Source organism: Carassius auratus, unplaced genomic scaffold (assembly GCF_003368295.1).
Source record: "Carassius auratus strain Wakin unplaced genomic scaffold, ASM336829v1 scaf_tig00214186, whole genome shotgun sequence".
Lineage (NCBI taxonomy): Eukaryota > Metazoa > Chordata > Actinopteri > Cypriniformes > Cyprinidae > Carassius > Carassius auratus.
In genome coordinates this window covers 386,538-414,444 of record NW_020527548.1, presented here as the reverse complement: position 1 = coordinate 414,444, position 27,907 = coordinate 386,538, and the positions used below count along the sequence as shown (strand labels likewise).

General features: G+C 37.5%; 1 protein-coding gene across 7 annotated transcripts; it reads left to right on the top strand.

Moving 5' to 3' along the window:
* Nucleotides 1-27,538, top strand: fam49al (family with sequence similarity 49 member A, like). 7 transcript variants are annotated; one of them, XM_026256987.1, is made up of 13 exons: nt 3-355; nt 11,914-12,006; nt 15,199-15,279; nt 15,672-15,751; nt 20,088-20,209; nt 20,741-20,846; nt 22,852-22,988; nt 23,221-23,298; nt 23,751-23,867; nt 24,071-24,150; nt 24,253-24,379; nt 25,523-25,593; nt 25,696-27,538. In XM_026256987.1, the coding sequence occupies exons 4-13, from the start codon at nt 15,679-15,681 to the stop codon at nt 25,757-25,759; spliced, it is 975 nt and encodes a 324-aa protein (XP_026112772.1). In that variant the 5' UTR covers nt 3-355; nt 11,914-12,006; nt 15,199-15,279; nt 15,672-15,678; the 3' UTR covers nt 25,760-27,538. The 7 variants fall into 7 exon arrangements, with proteins under 7 accessions (XP_026112778.1, XP_026112772.1, XP_026112773.1 ...); XM_026256988.1 differs by lacking the exon at nt 15,199-15,279; XM_026256991.1 differs by lacking the exon at nt 15,672-15,751.
* The last annotated feature ends 369 nt before the right edge of the window (nt 27,539-27,907 follow it).

Genomic DNA, 27,907 nt, shown 5'->3' with positions numbered 1-27,907 from the left:
AGAGAGAGGAACGGAGCGTTCCATTTCTCATAGATGAGCAGCTGCTAGGCAGGACTGTCTTGAAAGCAGAGAGACAGTGAGAGAGACCATTTGGTGCCTGAATGTGAGTGAGCGAGGGAGTGAAAGAGAGAGAGAGACACACACTCAGCGTGAGCCTGTGGTTTAAGCAGACACTAGCCGTGTGTTTAGGGGAACCCACAGTCTCAGCTCCTTGGGATAAAGGAGTGTTGTTTTTGGCCCTGCTCTTTTCCCCCTTCTTATTCTGTTTTGTTTTATTCCCTCCATCCTTTCTCTTCTTCCTTTTGCCTGCGGAGAGAGCTGGACCGCTGTTGTCTCCCTGAAACACGCCGAGCCGGTAAGCGGGCACACTAACTATTTCTGTTTCCTGCTTTTTTGTGTGTGTGTCAGCCTTGTTGTGTCTCATTTCTGCTTCATTCATTCTAATTGCTTGGGTAGAGAGAGGTACGGTTGAGGTGCTAGTGCGATGCCTAGGTGATGCTGTACCGGCATCCATCGCAGCCGGCTGGGTGTGGAAGAAGAAAAAGCGAGGGATTGGAGGAGAGAATGAGAGGGGTGTTCTACTTTCTCAACCCCACGATCAGTCAACTGGGGCTCGTCCTCTTTCACTGCAAAACACTCCAGTTGCATTAGATATACATGAACTGTAAAAAGCTAATTAACACACCTATTAGCCTAATCAATACACATCCTCTCACATTAACTGAGGCCAGTGGTGCATAAGGAGGCGTTATGGGGAAATAGTCAGGGGTGCTTTCATAGGGACACTATAGAAGTGTTTTCTTTCTCTTGTGATAAGCGCGGTGTTCACAGAAATCATCTTTTATTCCCAGGTGAAATTTGCACAGGCATTCAGTGCAAACGATAAGCCACACAGGGCTAATTAAGCTGCATGTGTGTACGTTTGTGCATCGTTGTAGCTAAAAACATGTAGCATGTGAAGGGCTGGGAGAAATGAATGTAACCATGAATGGAGAAATGAACCACTCCTTTTTTCGATCTTCCCTCGCTCTCGTGTACATGAGCAGGATATGGGAGAGAAACTTCTCACCTGAGGGGAGAAGAAAGAGGCGGATGTATGAATGGAGCCCTAAAAAATGGAGTCTGGTCATGCATGTCAGGATACGAATGCTTTTTGTTGCCAGACCCCTGTTATGCTGGTTAAAAAATATCAAGCTGGGTGGCTACAAAATCTGTCGTTTACTTGGAGTGAATTTGCAGGATTGGCGAGCTTTCGCTTTCTCTCCTTATACAAAATCATTTTTCCTTGCACAAGTACAAAAGACTCTAAGTGTGTATTAAACAGAACTTGAATCATAACAAATTTGTTGTGTATCCTATTAGAAATTAATTCAAATAAAAGCAGCTGAAAGCAAAATATGATGCATATTGTGAATAGATGTATTTAATGACCACAAGCAATGATAGAAAACGCTTTTTAAACAAAAACGTTTTGAATACGACCACCAAATACCTCACAAGTTTGTGTCAGCATCCTAAACGCATTAGTTTATCGCAAATATATGCTTTACCTTTACATGAAATCAATCTGAGGCTGAAAACGTATTTACTTGTCTGTTGCTAGGACACTCCCTTTGAACATTTTATACGAGGCCTCTGATTGGCTGCAGCCAATGATGCAAGTTTCTCACCCCAAATCTTTCCCCTTCGCCCATGGAAACATGCCTGTCTGCATTTCTTCCTTTCCATCCTCCGTGTCAGAGACTGTCTGAACCTGATCTCCGTCATGCATCTCTCTATCTCTTCTTTGTAACAGTCAGGTTAGATGGATAGAGCTGACCGTTGACTCTTTGTGGTATTCCTATTTCAGATAAATTGCATAAAAAATCTACTGGCCTTCTGCTCTCTGCTGATTTGTGATTTCTGCCCCTGTGCTGGTGGCAATGACTCTGACCCCCACCTTCCACATGAGCATTATATATGTGCTGTGCTGTACTGTAAGTGGGTCAGAGTAGGGAGTGTGGCATGTCATGTGTGTCACGGGGAAGTGGCCTGAAGCAGGGCAGTCATATAGAGCGTGGGAATCAGAAGCCCCAGGCCCCGCAGCAAAGAAGTCTGCTCATATATACAGTATTGTTCAAAATAATAGCAGTACAATGTGACTAACCAGAATAATCAAGGTTTTTAGTATATTTTTTATTGCTACGTGGCAAACAAGTTACCAGTAGGTTCAGTAGATTGTCAGAAAACAAACAAGACCCAGCATTCATGATATGCACGCTCTTAAGGCTGTGCAATTGGGCAATTAGTTGAAAGGGGTGTGTTCAAAAAAATAGCAGTGTCTACCTTTGACTGTACAAACTCAAAACTATTTTGTACAAACATTTTTTTTTTCTGGGATTTAGCAATCCTGTGAATCACTAAACTAATATTTAGTTGTATGACCACAGTTTTTTAAAACTGCTTGACATCTGTGTAGCATGGAGTCAACCAACTTGTGGCACCTCTCAGCTGTTATTCCACTCCATGATTCTTTAACAACATTCCACAATTCATTCACATTTCTTGGTTTTGCTTCAGAAACAGCATTTTTGATATCACCCCACAAGTTCTCAATTGGATTAAGGTCTGGAGATTGGGCTGGCCACTCCATAACATTAATTTTGTTGGTTTGGAACCAAGACTTTGCCCGTTTACTAGTGTGTTTTGGGTCATTGTCTTGTTGAAACAACCATTTCAAGGGCATGTCCTCTTCAGCATAGGGCAACATGACCTCTTCAAGTATTTTAACATATGCAAACTGATCCATGATCCCTGGTATGCGATAAATAGGCCCAACACCATAGTAGGAGAAACATGCCCATATCATGATGCTTGCACCTCCATGCTTCACTGTCTTCACTGTGTACTGTGGCTTGAATTCAGAGTTTGGGGGTCGTCTCACAAACTGCCTGTGGCCCTTGGACCCAAAAAGAACAATTTTACTCTCATCAGTCCACAAAATGTTCCTCCATTTCTCTTTAGGCCAGTTGATGTGTTCTTTGGCAAATTGTAACCTCTTCTGCACATGCCTTTTTTTAACAGAGGGACTTTGCGGGGGATTCTTGAAAATAGATTAGCTTCACACAGACGTCTTCTAACTGTCACGGTACTTACAGGTAACTCCAGACTGTCTTTGATCATCCTGGAGGTGATCATCGGCTGAGCCTTTGCCATTCTGGTTATTCTTCTATCCATTTTGATGGTTGTCTTCCGTTTTCTTCCACGTCTCTCTGGTTTTGCTCTCCATTTTAAGGCATTGGAGATCATTTTAGCTGAACAGCCTATCATTTTTTGCACCTCTTTATAGGTTTTCCCCTCTCTAATCAGCTTTTTAATCAAAGTACGCTGTTCTTCTGAACAATGTCTTGAACGACCCATTTTCCTCAGCTTTCAAATGCATGTTCAACAAGTGTTGGCTTCATCCTTAAATAGGGGCCACCTGATTCACACCTGTTTCTTCACAAAATTGATGACCTCAGTGATTGAATGCCACACTGCTATTTTTTTGAACACACCCCTTTCAACTAATTCAACTAATTGCCCAATTGCACAGCCTTAAGAGCGTGCATATCATGAATGCTGGGTCTCATTTGTTTTCTGAGAATCTACTGAACCTACTGGTAACTTGTTTGCCACGTAGCAATAAAAAAATATACGAAAAACCTTGATTATTCTGGTTAGTCACATTGTACTGCTATTATTTTGAACAATACTGTATATATATATATATATTTTGAATATTGTTTTGTATACAAATTGATATAAATTGTGTACAGTACACCTGCAGTACAGAGTCGTTCACAAGCTGCACACATGATAAAGAGCTACTTTGTCATTGACAACAATAAAAGCCAATTGCAGGTTTTGTTTTCTACAATGGAAAACAAAACAAATATTCACCTCATCTAGCTTTTAATTAGTTTTCTTACTTATAAAATATCCCGTTATTATTTCTGTGTGGGAAACTGCTGCAAACGATCCAGTGCTTGAGTAAATGAATCAATCTGAAAGAATAAAAATTCATTGCAAACAATTTCAGACTTGTTTGACCGATTACATCAAAAGAGATTATCATTCTTGAATCTGGTATTACTAGTTCAGATTCTAAATGGCTAAAAAACACTATTATAATATTACCAGAAACATTTTTCTTAGGTCGGTATACATTAATGTTCATTGGCATTTAAGGATTTATCAATAATATTTACTATTTTATCAATAGTAATATTTTACATTTCAGTGACGCCCCTGGTCGCGCCAAATTTTCATGGCATTTTATCTTCTGCAAAACATAAGAGAAGATATTTTCTTCTATTAAGAACGTTAAAGTCCAGTCAACCATTGGGAAAAAAAAAACGTACATTTTTCAAAATACCCTCTCTCTGTATGTGAAATGAAATATTATTTGAAAGGAACACCTTGCTCTGCAATCTTGAGCTTGGAGTCGTTTATCTCCACGAGGATGCCGACATCTTTTATGAGAGGCCTAATGGATTCAATCAGAAACTTCTATAAAAAGCAAGGCTACTTTTTGACAACCTGATAGTATTAATAACCCAAATCTAACCCAATCCAGAAAACTGATAACCTGTGTGCCTTGAAATTGCTGGATTAATGTCTACACCACTAACTTAAGTTCAAAAGACATTTCAAATCAAAAGATGAGGGATTACAGATCCATTGTAAAGTGTAAAGACAGATATACTATTTTCAATAGCTTGTCTGATCCATCCTTAAAGTCTCACTACACTTTTACTTTAATGACTTACAGGAATAATATCACAAATTTTCCAATGGATCTTATGGTATATTAATGAAGGTTGTCTCGCTAAACGAGATCAGGCTTTTTATCAGACTTTCTTTAACGCTTATAATTAATTGAACGAATTAATGCAGCAACTTCATGTACCCTCAACGTGCTCAACAGCAAGGAAAGAAATTAAGATTGATTTTGCCATTTTCATGATCGGTGTCTCGCTTCAAGTGCATTTTTGCCACTAATCCTTCAAACAAATTAAACTCAAATTTCTTAAACATATATAAAAATGAGCTATACAATATGAACATCCCTCAGAACGGCTCTCACAGGAAATGGTTACGGATACTGTGTTAGGTCACAGTGACCTGTGTCCAGATTTTGATTTCCTACAGGCCTGAGGCGAGAGCAACGGCTGAGACAGCGCTATGTGAGACGAATAGCATGTACAGGCCAGACACTTTACACTGCTGCAGACTTATAGATCTCTTTCTGAAGGACCATTTTATGCTTTTGCATGCGTTTTATGATCATCACATCACCACATTAAGAAATATGAGAGATTTTCAGAGGTAATGTAAGTCCAAAACCCAATGCCCATTGTCCGAAAGCTCAAAATTTAAAGAGAATCTTGCAGAAATTGTAATACTGAAATGAGTAAGCTTCAACTATGTAGCTTCACTTTACAATCAGAATAGCGAAAATGACTGTTTTCGGACAGGTTTTCCCAAAAGTCTCATTCACACTAATGGGAGCAGTGAAGATTAGATGACCACTGTAGGATTAAATCAAGATAGAGACTTTTGTTTGGCAGACAAGCTCTGTGGAGCAGAGGCAAAGTGAGTGATGGTGGAGCTGATACCCGAGTTCTCATCCTCTCTTATCTGTCTATCTGCCCTGCAAAATCAGACCAGCGAGAGCAGGGAAGTTGCAGCCAGATATCCCACCAGATGCTTTGATGAGCAATCAGAAGCTTGAAGAGCAAGTTAACACAAGCTCAAATATCCTCGCTCCAAAACAAGTTTTAAACTGGGTCATATTGAAATTTCCATTAACTATGGATATCAAAAGCCTCCTTGTGATCAAACTGTGCATCCAAACTCACAGTTTGTAAGGCAAATAAAATAACTAGCATGCAGAGAGGACATAACATTCCCACACACATGAACAAAACTACCAAAGATCAATAGTATATGAACCAAAAGGCATTAAATAATTGTCACTTATTTAAAAACATTTAAGAACATTTGTTTTGTGCGATAGATTTGGCCAATAACAAATACCTAATAAATATAATAAGTAGGCAAAATATTAATAATACGATTTTAAGCACATATTAATATAAGTACATATAAGTGCATTGTATAGTGTTACATTATAAAAAGAATGTTGGCAAGTCAAGTTTATTGCATTGCAAATGTTGGTAACACTTTACAATACTTTCCACTTGTTAACATTAGTAGACTACACTATTAACATAAACTAACAATGAAAAATTCTTCTAAAGCATTTATTGATCACAGCTAATATTACTTTCATTACGTTTTTAACATTACTAATACATTCTTAAATTTCAAATTTGATATCCCTTAATATTATTTAATGGACCTGAGCTAACATGAACTATATACAATAAACAATAAAATTATATTTTTATTAACTAACATTAACAAAGATTAATAAACACTGTAACAAATGTATTGCTCATTGTTAATGTTAGTTATTGTTAACTAATGGGACCCAAATTACCCTAATTTATAAACATGGGTAAATGAATAATAATAATAATAATAATAATAATAATAATAATAATAATAATAATAATAATAATAATAATGTGAAGGGTTTAATTTTAAGGAAATGTTTGTGTACTTTTATTTTTTTTATTGCCACTTGATCTCTAGCATAAATCTGCATCTTAAAGCAAAGTCATCTGAGAATCATTACTTTAGGATGCATATTTCTCTTCAAGCTGTTTTGAATATTGCAAAGACATTTTGATGAGCTATAGTAGATCAAAAGGACCCACATAGCTGGTGTTTTGGATGCTAGTCCTCAGGATGGGAAGCTTGTATGCTAATGACTTCCTCAGTCCACCAGCTAGACAGCATAACAGCTGGGAGCACAGGAAATTCATGTTGGTCTTCCCAGAACAGTTCTGAACTCAGACAACTAAGAGCTAAGACGTGTGACGGGAGCTTTATTCCAAGGAGACTGCAAGTGTTCTTGCTATATTTAGCACCTGGTTTTGCTCCCTGACCTTGAGCAGGTGTGTTCCACGCGGGGAGTGAGAAAGCCAGAGAAATGTGTGAAATAGACACAGACTGGCAGGTAGACCTCGATCACACCAGTCTTTTGTTTTCCCATCAGAACAGGGCACGTGCCTACATGTGTGCAAATGGCCATTCTCTTAATGATGCTTTCTGGTGTTCTGCTGACAAAACTGCTACTAAACACATCATAAACTCTCAGGGGATGTTCTGGTTTTAAAAAAACAAGAGATAAAAATGAGCCTGAGGGTAGAATTTGGTTATTATAGATCTGGATATCTCTGCTGTATTTCTATTAAGGAAATAATGAAGCAAAACAGTGGAATTAAAAATCCATGTATCCATTCCTGACTGTTCATTTGATGTTAGCTAATTGTTTTGCATTGTGTTTGTGCTAATAAGGTCCTAAAAATGTAATTCATTGGAAAATTCCAAAATCTAAGCTTCATTTTGCGCTATAATTAATTCCACTCATCAAAAGGAATGAGCAAAACAGTGAGAGATTCTCTGCGATCAAGACTTTTGTCTCCTGTCAGCCCTTGAGCAAAGGCACACAATGCTAATTAGCAATTGCCCTGCGTGCTATTCTCCGGTCTCAGCCTTTTTTCTTCCAGTGCCGTGGATGGAGAGAGCATGGGGGAGGGGTGGCGGTGGAGAACTGTTCCTTTCTTTCTCTCTCCTCTTCCTGGTTCCTGTTATTCTCTAATATTGGTGTAGGTGACAATGGGCCGATGATGGCCGAGCATCCTCAACCCTGTCAGCTGTAGCATTGGATTTCCATTCATTGGCTTCATCCGGCACTGACGCTGTCATCTCCATCAAGGCCAGAGGCGAGCCCACTGTCAATACCGATTTTTTTTTGAGGACCTACCTTGCTAGGCTAATGCTATCGCCACACACTGCAGAAGTGATGATGCTCATTAAAAAGTTGGACCTGTCAGACAGGAAGTGAGAGGGATAGGTAGAGTGAAAAAGAAAATATAAATCATCACTACTATTATTCCCTGACTTCCACCGTGAAAAAGAACTACACTTTAGCATACAGTACTTTTAAAAAGAATACTTATTGAGGAAATAATATAATTACGAGAGTGTAAACTTAATGTGATACTTTTAAACACTTTCTTGCATGTTTATTACAATTAACTGAAAAGGTATTACAGTTTAAAAGCTATTTATATTAATTGCAATGTGCTGAACTTTAGAGTGTTTTTCTAACCCACTCTAGACTTAAATACAGCTTTGTATGTAATTTCATAATTCTGTTGTATTAAAAAAAAAATTGTTTGTGTTGAATGTACTGACAAGGATTTATAGTAAACTAATATATACTTGTATGGACCTGTATGTTGTGTATTTAAATATATATTTTAATTACACATTTGAAATGATGAAGCTGCAATTAAGTACATTTACATATATTGAATAACACACTACTGATCAAATTATAATCAAGTACTTTACATGGGCTTTGTTAGTCAACACATCAAAATAAGTGTAGTACTTTATAGAATGCTAAAAAAATTTAAGCATGATTCAAAAATGTTCATTAAAGTAAAACTTTTAATTTGACATTATTACAAAGTCTACTACAGTAAAAGAAGAAACGGAGATGAAAGTTTAGTAGCTTTTCATTTCATTAATATTCTATTATCTGCTAAAATACTGTATTTAAAAAATAATTTTAAAATAATAATTTTCTCTGCCTGAGAATACAGAATTGTGTGGAAGAATAAGATAGGGTGAATTTAAGGCCATGTTTCCGCATTCATGCCAAAATGTGTTAAAACACTTTCATTCTTTGGAAGAAATATATGAGACTCAAATGGTATATTTAAGTATATCAGGGAACCATTTTGATAAAGAAAGGTAAAATAATGTGGCCTAGTTTATCCCATACCCATACCTTTATGAATTTGAATTATAAATAAAAGATTCTGATCAAAATGATCAGATAAAAACAAAACATTCTGATCAAATGGGTGCTTCATTCAGGGTCATTAATGTGTTTGTTTGAAGCCTTTTACTCAAGTTTGCAAACAGTATTTTCACATATTTAAGACCTTTCACATTAAGCCTGATTGTTCATTGTGACAATATTTTGAATAAAAAAATTGGAAATATATTCCACATTTAAATTTATGCATTTGGTAGATGCTTTATTCAAAGTGACTTACAAATGAGGATCATCACAAGCAATTTACCATAAGAGCCTACAAAATTTGCGGAACACAATGCTAGACCAATGTTTCTCTTTAAGTAAAAGAGCTTGTCACTGGGGTAGTACACTTAAAGGGACAACTTTGTATCTTATTTAATCCTAAATGGCTCATAGTAGCTCCTCAAGAATATTACTACTCTTAAGTATGAAGATACGCTTCTAGTTTTTGTATCCCTAATTTTTTTTTCTGGAAGTGTAGAGCACTTCACGAGCTACTCTGTCGGTGACCATAAAACAGAGGTGTATTTTCATAAAGTGCTCTGCTAAACAGTTTAGAGTATATTCCCACTTATTTCTGTTTCAAAAAACGAAAATAAAAGTGGCATTAGTGCAAATGGATCTATAAATGGGCTTTAAAAGAGCTTTAAGAGCATTCTGTAAAGAGTGAATGCAGAATAGAACATCTGTTCCAGTTTTTTTTTTTTTTTTTTTAGAAAGCTCTTTATTGTAATGCAAGTCCTTTAGATAAAGTCTTTTTGAAGTGACCGTGTCCTGCCAGGGCTTTGTTAGGATGTTGCTGGCCTAGGTCAAAGTTCATTAATGCTTGACCTTGTGTTTTGTTCACTGTGACATGAACATCGGTCAGACCTACATTGTACAAATCATTACAACTTTATCCTTTGACATTTAAACACTCGTTTTCTTTTGGGGGTGGACAGGTTTGGTCTATGCTCTAGGTACGCTGTCAAAGACATTTCTTGCTCTCTGGTGACCCTGTCCTGTGCTCGGTCAATAAGTCTGAAGTCCCTTAACACTGCAGAGAATTCAATTGCAGGTCATATACTGTTGGACTACACTGAAACTCCAAAGCTTGCAAACAATGTTTTAAATATTAATGGTTACTTTAGCAGAAAAGCATACAACACTACTGTTTATATTCTGATAACCACCTGTTGTACACTAATAATGACACTTTTTTAATTAAATTAATACTTTTTCAGCAGTAAATTGATGAACAGTGGCAGTAAAGACATTAACAATTTCCAAAATATATGCTCAACTGTTCTCTGTTTTATATTGATAATAAAAAGAAATGTTTCTTGGACATCCAATCATCATATTATAATTATTTCTGAAGGATCATGTGACACTGCTGTCTGGAGTAACGATACAGAAAATTCAGCTTTGATCACAGGAATAAATTACATTTTAAGATATATTTAGTTATATCAAAGTTATTTTAGTAACATTGAGATACTATTACTGTTTTTATGAATGAATCAGTTTTTTTTTTTTTTTCCATTTCCATTTTAATTTTAAAGTTTTAGCAACTGTGTCGTTTTGATGTTTTTTCTCGTTTTTAGCTGTCAGTTTTTTTAATGTCTATATAGTTTAATGTATTTCTATTTAGTTTTAGTTATTAGGGTTAGGGTTAGGGCTATTTATTAATAGTAGGTAGTTGTTAAGTTTAGGTATGGGGTAAGATTTAGGGATCTAAAATATGAACATGTGGAATAAGGCATTAATATGTGCTTTATGAGTACTCATAAACAGCCAATATCCTAGTAAAATGCATGTTAATGAGCAACTAGTTAATGGTGAGACTTGGTCTTTAAAATGAAGTGTTACCGTTTACATTTTTTGACCAGTTGAACCTTAAAATAGCCTACTTACTGTAGATGTCTGTGTGTGTTAAGCTAAATATTTTAACATCTTAAATGAACACATTTCAGTGGAACTACAGTAGAACTGATCCTGAGTCAGGTTACATTATACTGGTATGTTAAATGACCCCCAGATGTTATTCTAGATGAAGAAGGATCAGATCAGTCATAAAGCCACTGCAGTGAGCAGATTGCTTTGTGTGCTGCATGATGCTGCACACTGCCTCAGATTTATGAGGGACATTGGCGCATAATGCATTGAGCTAACTGTTTACATGCCTCCTTATTTGGAGGGTGATACTGCGTGTGTGTGATGATGGATTGGTGACCGGCTGTGCCACTCAAGACATGAATCAGACTGTGACTTGTCAAATGTATCCATGAATCCCTCCCCAGAGGTCAATCACTTTATTGTGTGTCAGACTGACTGCTTTAAACCACTATATGTAAGCACATCCATAAGCCAAATTTCAAATTTGTGGTGAATTTAGTATAAGTTTTCAGTGACCGGTTATTAAACTGTGCAGGTCTCATTTGTGGACAGCCGTGTGATCACATAAAATAAATTAATTAATTAATTATTAATTAATAAAAATGTGTCTAAAGAAATTATTACTAATAGCCAATAGTAATAGTTTTTTCTTAATTTTGACAAATACTGTACATCCACTTCTAAATTAATTAATGAGTCCTATTATTCTCAAAGATATTTTAATGAGAATTTTAAAATAGATACTTCACACTTTAATATGAATATGTATCTCAGTAATAATACTATTTTTTTAGAATTACACTAATGCGGGTTTGATGAGGTATGCACAGTGTCATGAAACAATGTCATTAATGCAATAAATTTATAAAATAATAATAAATAAATAATAATATTAAAAATAAAACCTAAAAGGCTTGGTTTCCAAAATTCTAAACACATGTAGAGATTTTGTTAGATAAAATGATCTGGCCATGTTTTTCCCATTTTTAGTCTTTTCTCTGAAAAAAAAATAAAAAAATTATATGACCCTTTCTTGTTGTTTCTTTCAGGTAGGGGAGACTGATGCTGTGATACTGCAGGGTAAAAATACAGGCTCTCATTTGATGCAGTGAAGTGCTCTGGAAGGAAATTCGCAAGCAAAGGTATGGACCAAAAACAATGTAGCCCTATTGGCTGAGCCATATGGCGCCATGAGTGAGAAAAAGATGTGAAAATACAAGGCGGAAAAGGCCACAGAAGTGTCTGAATGCAACTGCATTCTGTCTGCCCACTTTGTAATGGTGCATATTTTCTCATCAGTTTCAGCACAAACAGCAGTCACAACTCTGATCAAAAATAGTCTATGAACAGATGCCATGCAGAAACATTTATAGATATTAGTTTCCATCTTTGAAGCCGTGCTTATTTAATACAGTCAACCGCTCATCTCTCTATGCAGTAATGAAACCAACAGATATTTGAGACAAAAGCTTTAGTGTTAAAGTTATTCAACTTGCTGGATGTGCCATTATAAATAATATGCATTTCCCTGGTCAAGTCTGGAGAAGTCTGAGCGGATCAGAGAGGGACAGTGTGAAATTGCTATGTAAGCACAAGTTTTTGCTCGAGTTTCGATCTCAGGCAGTTGCAATCCATTTTTGGTCAGCCCAACAAGCTGCCACCAGGGTCACTTCCTTATAACTAAGTATACTGGGGCTCTGTTCTCATCAATATTTTACTCTACAGTCTGCTTTAATAAATTTCCTTTTTTTTTTCTTCAGTTTAGCCCAAACTAATATTTTAATATCACAGACCATTTTAAACAGGGAAAAAGCAAAAGATACATAACGTTGGGCACTGCCTGTTACTGCAGAGCATAAATCGATGACTGTGTTATTCTAATTTTGGTAGAGCGTATATTTCATATACAGGAAACTGCAGCTAGAGCGCTCGAGTTATCGGTAAACCCCTGCACTAGTATAAGCCACAAGGACCCTATCTAAACCCACCCTAAATATACAGTGATACCACTGATAAATAGTTTCACCAGGCTCTTTTAAATTAAGCCTTGCCTTTAAATAGCAGTCAGAAAAAGAGAAGTGTGAAAAGAGCAGAGCGATGTTGAGCGCAGAGCTGACTGTTCGTAAGGCTGAGAGGGTTCCTGTGGGGCTGTACAGCAGCCGCATTAAGACGGACTCTTCACAGCTGGGTTCAGGGATTGCTCTGAAGGAGAAATATACAGTGGAGGAAGACTCTCGGATAGGAGTGGAAAACTGAGAGGACTTTGTTAAGAGGACTTTATTCAGAGGCTTTATTAAGGGAAGTCGGCAGAAGGAAGGCAAACATTTGTTGGCTGGTGAGTAAAGGACAGTCACATATGTCAAGCTGTATGCTTTTTGTTGACGTGACAGATACAAAAGATGGATTATTGTTTGACAATTTCCTGAGTGAGAGCTTTGGGGAGAAAAAAGATTGATGGAACTGAGGTTTACGTGAAAGTTTCTGTTGGAATGAGGCACAAGAGAAGGTGATAAATAGATGGTGGGTGGATGGGTGGGTGGATGGATGGATGGATGGATGGATGGATGGATGGATGGATGGACGGATGGTTGGGCAGATAGATAGAGACAGACAGACAGACAGACAGACAGACAGACAGACAGACAGACAGACAGATAGACAGATAGATAGATAGATAGATAGATAGATAGATAGATAGATAGATAGATAGATAGATAGATAGATAGGGTCCGCTCCATGGACAGTGCAATTATTAAAGAAAACAACACAGATCAGGCTACGGAAGCGCTTACCGGATGGCATCAAAGTGAAAAGATGGTTACTGGGGTGGATAGAGTCCTTGATGATTTTAACAGCTCTGCTTTTATAGATAGACAGACAGACAAACAGACGGACAGACAGACGGACAGACGGACAGACAGACAGACAGAGAGTCAGTTATATACTTTAGACTAGGATTTGGCTGGTATCTCATGAAAGTCTCTGATGTTGAGAGAGTACAGGCGGGAGAGGCAATGTGGTCCAGCCATGGAAACACATGGAAACAGGTCTCTACTGGTGGTTGCCAGGAGACAGGCAGAGGGGGAAATATTGCCTCTAAAGTGATTTACAGGCTGAGAGGATGCATCTTTGCGTTGTGTGCCATAAGCAAAGGGTATGGCTTGATATGAAAGATTTAAAAGCCTAGGTTTGAAACAGCTACTGCCAATATGCACATTTGTTACTCTTGGGAAATGGCATGACAGGTTTTGTGTTGTTATCAGTGCCATGATAATCCAGCTATTTTATTTCTTTAATGTTTCTAGATAGTAATGTGTCCAGAATTATTCCTCTAATGAAAACTATTACCAAGAGAAGCTGCCCCATTTGGTGTCCATTGCTAACTGCAGCCGATATATTTAGTGTATGCAAACTATACAACATTATGTTCTAACCAAATCCAATGCAACAAAAAGCAACGAGCAGCAAAAACATTTATTCTATGTAAGTCAGAGTTTTTGTCCAAACCAGAAGTGAACACCACAGGCAACTGGATGTTTTGTCAATTATTTAGTTTCTATTTATGTTTTGTTGAGCTGGTTAGCCCCACCCATGGTGAAATCTCATTGTTCCAAAATCCCACCTCACATAACTGATTATCTAAAATTTCGTCCTGTCACATAGTATTTTCACTTTCAGTGTGGACAGTAAGATTGGCTATAAGCATTAATTCACAGCTAATAAGGACAGACAGACTTCAGCTGTGTGTTATTATGCAGGGTAAGTGCTAGTTAATTTAATATGATCAAGCCATTATAGTAAGTCACTGTACTGTAGGTCTCAAGTCACAAAATGCTAAATCACCACTAAAAGGTTTTTGTTCCTGCTTGTGTGGTTTGCCATGGTTTGACATATCTCTGCTCTTTTCCTGAATTATATTCAAATTCTGCATTGCAGCAAACAACATGGTAGCAGAAAATAAGACTAACATTATATTAACATCTTTATGCATTCATTTTATCCCACCATTATAATGAAGAAAAATACATGTATATAAAAAAATTATTCCTGTATCAACAACAAACACTTTATTACAACAAGGTTACAGAACTTTGTCAGAAGGATTATTTTGTTAAATTATTACAGCCACAGCCTTTTCATTACAATCTATAAAAAAAAAAAATTGCATCATTTTCCAGATTTTCACAATACACAGTCTAGCTTCTTACCACAGCCGATGACATCATCCAGTGTTTTCGCAGGAGAAAATACGCACTGACAGTCTAGGAGTCTTGCAATGAGTATTATCTAGATTGTATTTCTTTGTACTGTATTTATTTGTCTTCCTTGCCCAGGTTTGCCGGCCATGGGGAACCTCATTAAGGTCCTTGGCAAAGATTTAGAGAACTGTCCTCATTTTTTCCTGGATTTTGAAAGTAAGTGTTTCGCTGGTGTACGGTGTGTGTGTGTGTGTGTGTGTGATTGGAGATGGAGGTGTCAGGGTTGGAGCAGGTGTAGACACATCCTCTAGGTGGATTAAGACAGACTGAAGGTCTTTTTTTTTTTTTTTGGAAACTGGTTCTTTTTGCTCTCTTCATGATTCTATTCATTCGTTTTCCATTAATTTATATAAAGAGAGCAGAAAAAACGAGTTTCAGTGTGTTCCATGTGACCATATCAACATTTCCCGAGAATCCATCCCACACCCAATATGCCCCGGACCCCATCCCAGACTCCATGCACATTCACATAAACACACACCCAACACCAGACACACATCTGTCACATGTCCCATGACCCACATGCTTCTACCTTCTCTCTGTTCCAGGGGGATCATGGGAAATCTCCTGAAACCGCTGGCTTGCAGCGAACTGGAGCATGGCCAAATAATTTTCCTTGACTTTGAACGTGAGCCCATCAGCTTCTTATGTTTTGAGTTTGCTTTTCTTTCCTTTTTGATCATGGTTCCTTGTCATTCGCTGTCCTCTACATTTTCACTTCCTTTTTTCCACCATCCCTCTGTTTGTGCATCAATGCCTGGCATTCAAAGTTTTTTTTGGTGACCTCGATTTGTGATGTGACTTTATTTGCACTCATTTCCAGGTCGGCTGTGAAGGGCTAAGCTAAAGGTCGTCGTTCGAATGCCATGCTTTTTTAGCAGTTAGAGTGGGATGGAAAACAATCACATAACACTTAACTTGTCTCCTTTTTTCTTTCGCCCAAAACTTTGCAGACTTGTAAAGTGTTTTGGCTCCATAATCTGTTCCTGTGTGTCCTTGTGCATCTGGATGTGTGTGTGATCTGTGTGAATGCATTATTAACCAGTCTAAGGATTTAAGGAAGTGGGAATGGAAGCTTGTTTATTGAAAGGGAAGCCTCAATTTCCTTTTTCTCTGATGTTGTGTTCGCTTTTAACCCTTACCTAAGCACTTCTCTCCCTCCTGAGTAATCCTTGTTTTTATGACACCTCTAACAGCTACATGCCTAACATCTTTTTTTATGGAGGAAATAAAACTCCTGTGTCTCACATGTGAAAGAAACCAGAAGACTTGGTTGATCTCCAGTCATAAATTGTAGGGTGTCCTTCCTCTTAGAATATTTTAATTGGTTGGAGGTGTTCTTGAATTGACACAAGACACACAGTATAATGCATTTGTCTGTAATTCATTACAGGGTCAATGACATAAGTTCAATTTCTTCCAAATATATTAGTTAATTGATCTGAATATGTCTCTTGTATGATGCACATCTGTTCAATTTGAATTGGTCAGATAATTAGACATTTTAAAGCCAGAAAGTTTGGTTCAGCTTGTCAAAAGCCAAATTGATAAAACATTGTATTCAAGAAAGCACAGTTGAAAATGATGATCATTACTCATATGCATTTAAGGTGTAAAGGAAAAATGTAAAAATACTTTTCTTTGAAGTTTATAACACATTCTGCTTTAAAAATATATAATTTATTTAATGAAAACATTGTTGTAAACGGTATAAAAACAGTAAAAAAAAAAAAAAAAAGCACACAGATATACAATTGATAAGACCTCGTCATGTGTTCTAACTTGACAATTCTTACTCGTCATTGACCCTATAGCAGGATTTGCATAATATAAATGTGGAATACAACAAGGACACAAATTGGACAACAGCCGCTCTCTTGATCAGCGAAAAACAATGATCACCTGTGTTACACCGCACTGGTTTACATTTCCTGAGTTCTGATATGGGGTTAGTGTGCTAGTAATGGCATACAGAAAAATTGATTATCTCCAATACAATACACAACAAAAACAGGCTTTGAGTCCAAGATCAGATCAGTTTTACTGAAGAGCTGATGATAGCCTACATGTAATGAACCAAAAAGAGTGTACTGTAGCATTGACGCCCGTCTTCACAGACTCTGTTCTTTGAAGATCACAGGCGGGATGAGCAAACAGACATGGTGGTGACTTGACTGGGAGGAGCCATTGGTAATTTCACTGAAGTATAGTGTGTGTGTGTGTGTGTGTGTGTTTGTTTGCGCTGAAGTGTGTTTGTTCAGCTGATAGCAAAAACAGCTATGTGTGTATTCAGTCAAACACTGGCAGAGAAAATGCATCAAGGACCTCTGATTGGGGTAACTGCTTCTATAAACATTGCGACACCTGAATGGATGCAGGATAAGGGGATTGTGCTTGAAAAGCAAGCTGAGATGAAAAAAACTAAGAAATCTGATCTAGCAAATAGCATTTCCCAAAATACCTCCTACTGCAGTTTTTACACTTCAAACTCCATACACAGTATAAAAATAAAATGTATTTACTGACATGGTCTCACAAAGAACCTTTCCATTCAACAAAATATTTTGAAAGTTGAAAAATATTTTTTGGATGTCAAAAACAGTTACTTTGTCCATATTAAATAGCAGAGATATATTAAGCACAGTTCACACAGAAGTCGCTTTCAAACCAAGACAAAAACTGCACTGAAGAAAGTCCCAATCACATAGATTCCTACTGAAATTCCTACATTTCACCCAATAGTTCAGGAATAGATGTACTCACCCCTTAGGCTATCTGGGATGTAGATGAGTTTATTTCTTCATCAGAACAGATTTTGAGAAATTTTTTCATAAAATTTATTGCATTTACCAATGGATCCTCTGCAGTGAATGGGTGCATGGGTGTCCTCAGAATGAGAGTCCAAACAGCTGATAAAATCACAATAATCCACAAGTTATCCACACTACTCCAGTCCATCAGTTAACATTATGTGAAATGAAAAGCGTGTTTGTAAGACACAAATACATGAAGACGTTTTATGTTTAATAATCCAGAAAAAGCCTACATCAAAATCCCCTGACATATTTGTCTTAAACTGTTTTCAACTGCTATACTTTGTACATATTTCTCTCCTGATTCAGGTGAAATTAATTTTTTTAAGTAATATTATGAACCAAGTGTAACCCCTGTCTCCTGGGTCCTCACCACCACACCTTGGTTTTGCTCTGAGTGGGCTTCAAACCCAGGTCTCCGACACACCCCCTAATCCTCACTACCATCCGGGTCATGGCACCAATGTAACCCCTCTCTTCCGGATCCTCACCACCACACCTTGGTTTTGCTCTGAGTGGGCTTCAAACCCAGGTCTCCGGCACACCCCCTAATCCTCACTACCATCCGGGTCACGGCACCAATGTAACCCCTCTCTTCTGGATCCTTACCACCACACTTTTGTTTTTGCTCCGAGTGGGCTTCAAACCCAGGTCTCCGGCATGGGAGGTGGATGCACTACCAAGGAAGAATTTTAATGATGAATTTATTTCTAACAAACACGCAGCTTTTTACTTTACAAGATGGGTATTGATGTACTGGAGTTGTGTGCATTACTTGTGGATTATTATGATGTTTTTTTTTTTTTAGCTGTCTGGCCTTCTGTTTGGATGTATTGCATATCATGTGGTTGAAAACTGAAAGCTAAATAGAGGTTTACAAACTAAATTGACGTCCACCAGGGCATGATATTCTGTTTGTCTTCCTGCCTACAATCATCAGCCAATTAATCAAAAGCCTGATGCTTGCTGTGTTGGAAGCTGACACAACTCTTTAAACCCATCCCAGCCTCGCCAGCAACTCCATATGGAGCTGCTTCATTGGCCGTGGCCTTTCATCGACATTTCCCACCAGAGCTGTTAATTTCAGCCCTAACAAATTCTGACACACACTGACACAACCTAAATCCTCCTCATGTACTTCCGACTCACAATAACATCATCATTACCAGATTAATCCATATGGATTTATGGTTCGAAGGTCGTTGGAAAGCGCTTTCACACTCTTGGTGCCAAACGATGAAGATAATCCAATGTTAGCACCAAATTAACTCATGCCATGAAGCTTTCTTGTAATTATTTTTCCAATTTTCCGATGTAACTCTGATTTGACTGGTTGAACGCAACCCAACTTATCCAAAACAAAAACCCATCAGGACTATAAGAAATTCTATCAGTATGATAGTGTGACAAAGGTGATCTATAACTCAGGTTGGCCGAGAAATTTAAAAAGGACTGTGTATATTTTGAGCATTTATGTGCAGTGAAGGTCAAAATTAGAGCACAATCAATAAATACCTGATTTTTCCAGAAATACTGTTCATCGCTTTTAAGCAGTATTAGTTGTAAGTATACCACTGACCCACTAACATGTTTGACAATATAACCAAGGCATTTCAACAAAATCCTTTATTTTGTAGAAAAACACAGTGATCAAAATTAGAGAACAGTAATCACTTTAGAAATAAAGAAGATTTCATCTAACATTTTGGATGGTTACGGCTGTCAGAAATTTGTAGGAAGCCTTGAATGACTTCAGTACATCTGCTGCTGCAGGACATCACTAGTTTCTCACACTGGTCCACTTTTCTTCCACTCTCTTCTATAGTTCTCTCTCTTCCTAGCCTTTTGATTCTTCTTGCTGATGAGAGGCTACATCACTGCAGACTGTGCTTTCAGTCCGACTTCTCTTAAGATCCTTACCCTGTTCAGCACTGACCTGGGCAGCAATTCCAGCTGCAGTGCTGAACCGATAGAATAAAATTAATTTACGAAATATGCTTAAAAAGCTGCCCTTCTACTCCTGCTAGGATGACTTCAAATAGGACTAAGCATTGACCCTGAAATTTAGGAAACTGTTGGTTGTTCTCTGATTTTGATCTCCACTGTACATCGATCACATTCTGACCAACTCAATCTGACTTCTGTCCACAGATGCTCAGCCCACAGAGGCTGAGACAGCCGTGTGGAACCAGGTTAGTGCTGTGCTGGAAGAGGCCCATGGGATACTGGCAGAGTTACAGTCTTACAATGGAGCAGGACAAGAAATAAGAGAGGTGGGCATATTTTTACATTTATTAATTACGCTTACCTTTGCAAAACCTGCTGCTACAATGCTAGAATGCTCTGAGTGGTTGCTTACTTATCTAAGTCAAAAAAAGGAGCCATTCCAATTCTAAAATGCAACTTTTTTTACCTGTTTTATCATCCTCCAGGTTAATTTTGTATATATATATATATATATATATATATATATATATATATATATATATATATATATATATATTTCTATTAATATGAAGTTCAAAAGAAAAGCATTTATTTGACATAGAGATCATTTGTAACAGTATAATATAAATATTCATCCTGAGCCAGGAACCATTTCATCAGTTATAAAACACAAAGGATTTGATTCATTCTGGTCCATAAACAGCAAAAGTGCAAGAGTTATTCAGCTGTGAATGTTTCACAATGTTAAATAAATCTAACAATGTACATTTATTTAAAGTATACAAATGACCTTGAGTTTATAGTCAGTGTAAATGACAGTTGTGGTCTCAAGTGTTCTCGCTCGTCCTCCTCTCCAGGCGATTCAGAACCCCAATGACCTCCAGTTGCAGGAGAAAGCCTGGAATGCAGTCTGCCCTCTAGTGGCCAAACTCAAGAGATTCTATGAATTTTCTCTCAGGCTAGGTAAGTGGGTGGCCATTTTTTTTCCAATGGTCTTTTTCTATAGTCAAGTAATGGGCCTTGCGTGCACGAGTCATCCAACGCACTGACCGTGTGTACAACGAGTGGTGCAAGCATCCGTTTCTGTCCTCCTCTGCAGCTGACCTCGTAAAGACTTGGCATAACAAATGCGGCAGCAGAGTGTAGAGGAGGCAGTGTTTCTGCCTCCCATGCTCGCTGACAATTCAGTATAATGTTTGCAATAGTCGATCAGCTGCCTCTTTTTTCAAAGCAGTGCTGACTAGTGAGAAACACAGATCTCCAGCCAAACAGATAACATGCCGATAAGCTTTTCCCTGCAGAGGTATGGCATCACAGTGACTCATGAGGAAAAGAGGCCCCACCCTCTTCAACACATCCTGCTATCCCCAACATTTAATCCCCAGCTACTAGAGTCCGATTTCTCGGTAGACCTCCAGATAATACATATCAGCTTCTTATTTATGGCTGCTACATATTTGATGAGAGGAAAGGATAGCTCTTCTGGAGACATGCTTAGGTATACGAATGACATCCAGACATTGCTTAGCTTTGAAGGTGTAGCTGTATGTCTTCTCGTCGCCAAACAGGACACAAATGTTAAGAGGTTTACACCAGCAATGAATACAGCAAATACAGCAGTCCTACAGCATGAATTCACTCTCATAACATTAATGCAGTTATAATATTGATTAAACTGTTTATGAAATCTCACTGGAATTCTTGATTCAGTAATGCCATTGAGTGGTCATATATTTTTGAATAATGGTGTTTAAACTGGATATTTCATCGTCATACATGACAATATACTGATGCTATTTTCATAGCGGTCATATATTGCAATATGGCCTATAGGAGCACTTAATACTAATATTAATTTCAATGTATATCCTATGGTGAGCATACAATCTTTGATAGATTGCTAGAAGCTCAGAAGTATCGAGTTAAAGCAAGAAAACCAAACATTGTGGCTAGAAATGATTACATGGAAGAAGTAACTTGGCTGTGTAAAAAAATAATAACGATAGCAATAACAATATAGAGATATATAGATAATACAGATATAATAATAAGAATAAAGAAATAATACATTATTTAATTGTTTATTATTTTATTTAAACCTACAGTATTGTTGTTGTTAATTATTATGCAAGCTGCATATATACAGTAGTGGAATATTGTGAAATATTATAAAATGCCATTTATTTATGTGACAGCTAAATTTTCAATTGAATTTTCTTAAATGTTACAAGATTCTTCAGAAATCCTTTTAATGTACTAGTTTGTTAATATTGTTAATACTGAGTTAATTAAGTTAATATTGCAATATTATTCTTGTTGCTTTGTTGCTAAGTGTTGTAAAAGATAATTAATAAAATTAATTAATTTAAACTTAAATATATTACGTTCATATATTTATAAATTTGGTAAGCCACCATGTAGTAACTGGAATAACAGTCAGCTAGTCATTTTATTTCCCATCAATATTAGTTTGGAGTTTGGTTATCAAATGACTTTTAAAAGCAACTAGAAACATGCATTCATTATCATGGTCATATCCTGCAGTTGGAAGTCATTAATGCTGGCATCAGCTGCGGCTTCCAGTGTTCTTCAGTATCTAGGCAACACTGACGGGATCACAGGTTCTTATGATAAATTGCAGCAATTACAAAAAATACAAAAGAGAGGCGTTCGAGGTAAAAACAATAGTAACTGTTGTGCTGGTGACCATGAAGATCAAGTACACATATTGCAGAGCTGTGCTTTTGATACATTATGTTGGTATGCCGTGTGGATTACATTAGATTAAAGGCCAGAGGTGGGTGGGTGGGTCTGTGTGTGTGTGTGTGTGTGGTGCAAAAGACGATAACAGCTTGAGGGATGACAACCGCATTCACAGTGAATGAATTTGAAAAGACAAATTGCTATAGAAAATGGACTGTATAATCTGTAAAGGACAATAAAATCTGTAATCAATATGTATTTGCAGAGAATGCCCTGCGCAGTCTTTTGGAGGCCCTCACTAGCCCACCCTACGCTCCCATGCAGCATCTGGAGAGAGAGCAGGCCCTCGCCAAACAGTTTGCAGAGATCCTGCACTTCACGCTCAGCTTTGATGAGCTCAAGGTGAGCGATTCGCACACATTGCTCACTTTGAGTTCACGTGGCATGAGTAAAATAATGTAGAATGTGTAGAAGATAACAATATTAGCTGCCAAGTCTGCCTCTGAAGAATTATCCATTGGATTATTTCCTTTAGAGTCAGATGCAACATTTCTCTCACTGCTTGAAGTCAGAAGTATCCGTAATAATCTTTATTATAGATGCTTCTGATGTTTTTAAATCATGTCTTTTGTAGATGACAAATCCAGCCATACAGAATGATTTTAGTTACTATAGGAGGACCATCAGCAGGAATCGGCTGAACAACCAGCAGGTAACTACTTTGGTGTAGTTTCACAGACAGTACAAAGAAATGGCAAGTGACACAATGAATTAAACATACAATTCTGACACTAAAAAAATGAAATAGTATTTAAAACATACTCCAATAATCGATGTACAACTTTTTTTTTTCTTTTACAGTACAGGAGTTTTCACTCTCATTCATTTATTCATTTTCAATTGAAGTTGTCGACTTAATTGTAATGACAAAACCTGAGAATGAAGCTAATGTGATATGCCTCATGACAGTTTTATAGTGCAATGCACCTAGTAGCAACCAGCACTTTTCGGTTAATCATTGTTAGTGTGAATGACCCAAAATGTAAAGGTATTAAAGTTAAAATATGAATTGTCTGAGCAGAGCGAGCATTTGTATGGGGAGGTTACTGTGTGACTTAAGAAAAAGCCTAATCATCTGACACAACATTTACATTTGCATTACAGTTAGAAGCTGAGAATGAAGTGAATAACGAAATGGCCAATCGGATGTCGCTCTTCTACGCTGAAGCCACACCCATGCTCAAAACTCTGAGCAATGCCACAACTAAGTTTGTGTCAGAGGTAATTTATGATTTCACCGAATCTTCTGTAAATACTTAAAGGGATAGTTCGCCCCAAAATAAAAATTCAGTTTTTAATTATTCAATGTAGGTTTTTTTTTTTATTTCCAACCTTTTGATTTAATGAACATAATAAAAACTTGTGTTTTCCTGTGAAATGAAGAGAACAGACCGGTGTTAAAAACCTATGCATGCATGTTGCAGAACAAGACTTTGCCAATTGAGGACACCACAGATTGCCTGAGCACTATGGCCTGTGTGTGCCGTGTCATGTTGGAGACTCCGTACGTTCATCTGATTCAATTCATTTTCAATAAAACAATGTGATTTTGAACATTTATCCGTGTCAACTATTCAGGATTAAATCCACTATTTCCTGTCCAAAGGGAGTACCGGTGCCGTTTTACTAACACAGACACCATGCTGTTCTGCATGCGTGTGATGGTGGGCGTCATCATCCTTTATGACCATGTTCATCCAGTGGGTGCCTTTGCCAAGACCTCCAAGATTGATGTAAGAACACCTTATTGATCTTTGGACCGAAACAAGTATTTGGACACTTCATCCTCACCTACACTATATGTCACTGCATTATGTAACAAAATATCAAACCTCAAATGTCCTCTATTTCCATAGTGAAACAGAAGGACATTTTCCTAGCAAAACATTTCACAAAAATAGTCACACTGTACTGTTTAAAATACGATATCTAGACACTTTCTGAATGTCAGTGGATCACATGCACAGTTAATATGATCAACTGCGTGAATTTGGAAGAAATGATGTCATTCAGTACATCCACCTAAAAACACCATGAAACTAGTTTGGTTTATAGTCACTGCAAAACTGGCTTGTAAAAGGGAAGCTAGCATCACTGGTTTGCACGTCTCTTCATTTGATAATATCTAATGCAATGAAATTCATGCACCTAAGTGTGGCTAAATTGTCTACAGGCAGATGCAACTGCTGCATGTTTTTGATAATATTATACGACTGAACTGCTATCTTAAAGGCACAGTTCACCCCAAAATGATTTACCCAGCCTAATGTAGTTCAAAACCTGTAAACTTTACTTCAGGGGTGTCCAAATCCGGTCTCTGAGGGCCGGTGTCCCGCAGAGTTTACTGTAGCTCCAAGCCTAACTAAACACACCTGAACCAGCTAACTAAGATCTTACTAGAAACTTCCAGACAGGTTTGTTGAGGAAAGTTGGAGCTTAACTCTGCAGGACACAGGCCCTGCAGGAACGAGTTTGGAGACACCTGCTTTATTTTTATCCAGATTATCCACTCTTTTCCATATAATAAAAATGTATGGGGACTGCTTAAGTATTCGATGCATCTCTTATGCTTACCAAGGCTGCATTTATTTGATCATTTATTTTGAACAGGTTATGTGGACTATTTTGATAGTGTTTTGTGTCATATGTGGTCCTATTTGTTAAATTTATGAAAAAAAGCAGCCTGGATAGTTTTACCTACACATGTTTTGGTGCTTCTAAATCTGCAGCAGCGCTAGAGGGGTTTGTGGTTATTCACATATGCTTTTTTTTGGGTGTGTGGGTGGGTGTCCATGATCACAGTCAGGGGTTAGGGACAGAGACGGGTGACCTTTCTTTTAAAGCTGCATTTTTGCATGCATGTGTGTGTTGTGCAGATGAAGGGCTGCATCAAGGTGTTGAAAGAGCAGCCTTCAAACAGCGTAGAGGGACTGTTGAACGCACTGAGGTGAGTGTGCAGTAAATCACTTCCCAACTGTGCATGGATTAAAAAAGAAACCTAAATGTGCCGCACAGTGTATGACCTGAAAGCTTTCTTTGTTTCATCCAGGTATACAACAAGACATTTAAATGATGACAGCACATCTAAACAAATCAGGGCCCTGCTTCAATGAGAGCTGGAGGAGCGTGAGAAAGAGCGACCGCAGAGAAAGAGACTGTCAGAGTATATATGATAGTGGCTGGCAAACCTCTGAAACCTGCTTGTTTACAAGAGCAAAATGCAACTTGATCTCAAATTAAATAAGATATTCTAGAAAAGAGAAAGAAATATGAAGAAATAATTTATATATATATATATATATATATAGATTATTGATGGTTCATCATCATGTGTCATTTTATATAAGCAGGAAAAATAGAGAGATATATGTATATTAAAATTCAAAAATCAAACAAAACTACCCGATACAAATACAAAGGTATTGCGAAAACATGAAACTTTGTGAACATTAAAACCACCAACAAAATGGTTCATATTCCAAGTTACGTTTGAGAGTATTTTTGCACACTTGAAAAGGATTCCCACTTCACAGGAAAGACTTTTAACGTGGCTTGAAACCGTGTATAGTTCATACATTTAGACTCGATTTGATCTGTAACGCCTTTGCCTCATTATCCTCGGTATGCTTCATCCACTTCATTCTGGGAATCTTGGGTTTCCTGACAAAACTGCAGTCCATGGCATTTTCTCTTTGGCACAAAGTCTGTTACAGAATAAATGTAAAGATCACATACTTGAGACACATCTTGACAGAAATCAAACGCATACTATAACCATCCAGCTGTATATATTTGGAAAGCACAGGATAGTTTTGTAAAGAAACGAAGCGTTTTGTTAGACTTCTTCACTAGTGCTGTACAGCAATACTCTACTGAGGTGACAACTGCAAACACGATCATTTAAAATGCCTTCATACCAATGTAAGAGACGCTGGATAATGCTAACAGCTTGTCTGTGGAGGTTAAAGGCCAGTTGCACATATCATAAGACGAACAATCCTTTAAATAGCTTGATTTTTCTTTTTGCTCTTGTAAATTTTGGATGCTAAACAGAGCAAGTAAGCCATGAAACTGACAAAGTCATAAAATTCAGACGCAAACACACATTCTGCCCTGTGCCATAGCTGCTTCGCATACCACTGCATCTCATTCAGAGTCCAGACGGAGCCACATATTATAAACATCATCTGTAGAACGTTAGAAACAAATAAACCAAATCACACCATTGTGAATGACAACACAAAAGCAAATCATTTCCAAACGAGACTGCAACATTGCCTTTTAGATGAATAGAAGTGATGCACTGTGTGACGTATGAGTGATTCGTTTTGTCATGAACACAATCTAAAACCTGAGATACATTATATACACTCAGAAAACAAGCTGTAAAACACGGTGTAAATAAGAGGATTTTTCTTGTGGAATCTTATAAGGCTTAAACAAATGTTCAGTAGAGATGTGAAAAAGATGTGGGCTGAAAAACAAAAGACAGAATCAAAAAGATTACAGCGACAAATGCAGCGATGGACTTTGGGTGTCTCTCGGCATTTGTCAAACTTGATTTGGTTTCTAGATGGAGTTCTGTTGAAAAACAAAAGCTCTGTATGAATATATAGATGGCATGCTGTAAACGTTCAGAAAAGACTGTAAATACGGTGTTTTTATTCATTTTTAATTGTTCGGTGAATCTGAATTGGGTATGTGTTGTCTCTAAGAAAGCCATGCGTTTTGGCTTGGACCATTGGACTTGCCGTAGACATTTGTTCCAGATCTTCAACTTCATATCAGCGGGGAATTCAAACAGGGCAGGGAGGAGGGTGGGGGTGGGGTGGTCCATTTGCTTGTTATTTTGTACATTTTGTGCAAGAAATAAACTTGTCATTTACTACATTCAAATTGGTGTTTTGTCATTGAATTAAACTGCTCTCACAGATCATTTTCCATCATCAAATGAAGCACGATGTATTTCCGATGTCAGGCTTCTGGATAATGAAGCACTGACTCACACTGACTGAATGAGTTGCTGTCCATGGTGCTGTTTTCTGAGCACACCTCAATAAAGCAAATCACTGCCAAGACAGTTTAGAGAAGGTATGGTTTCCCCCTCGGACTAAAACTAGAAAGTCTGTATTTTGGCAGAAGTGAGTGTTTAAGTAATGTGAGAGTACTCTGGTTCTCCAAGGTCTTTGTATTGGTGCATTAAGCATTTCCACATGTTTTAGAAAGTCCTTAAAATTGAATTCTCAAAATACTGCTACATT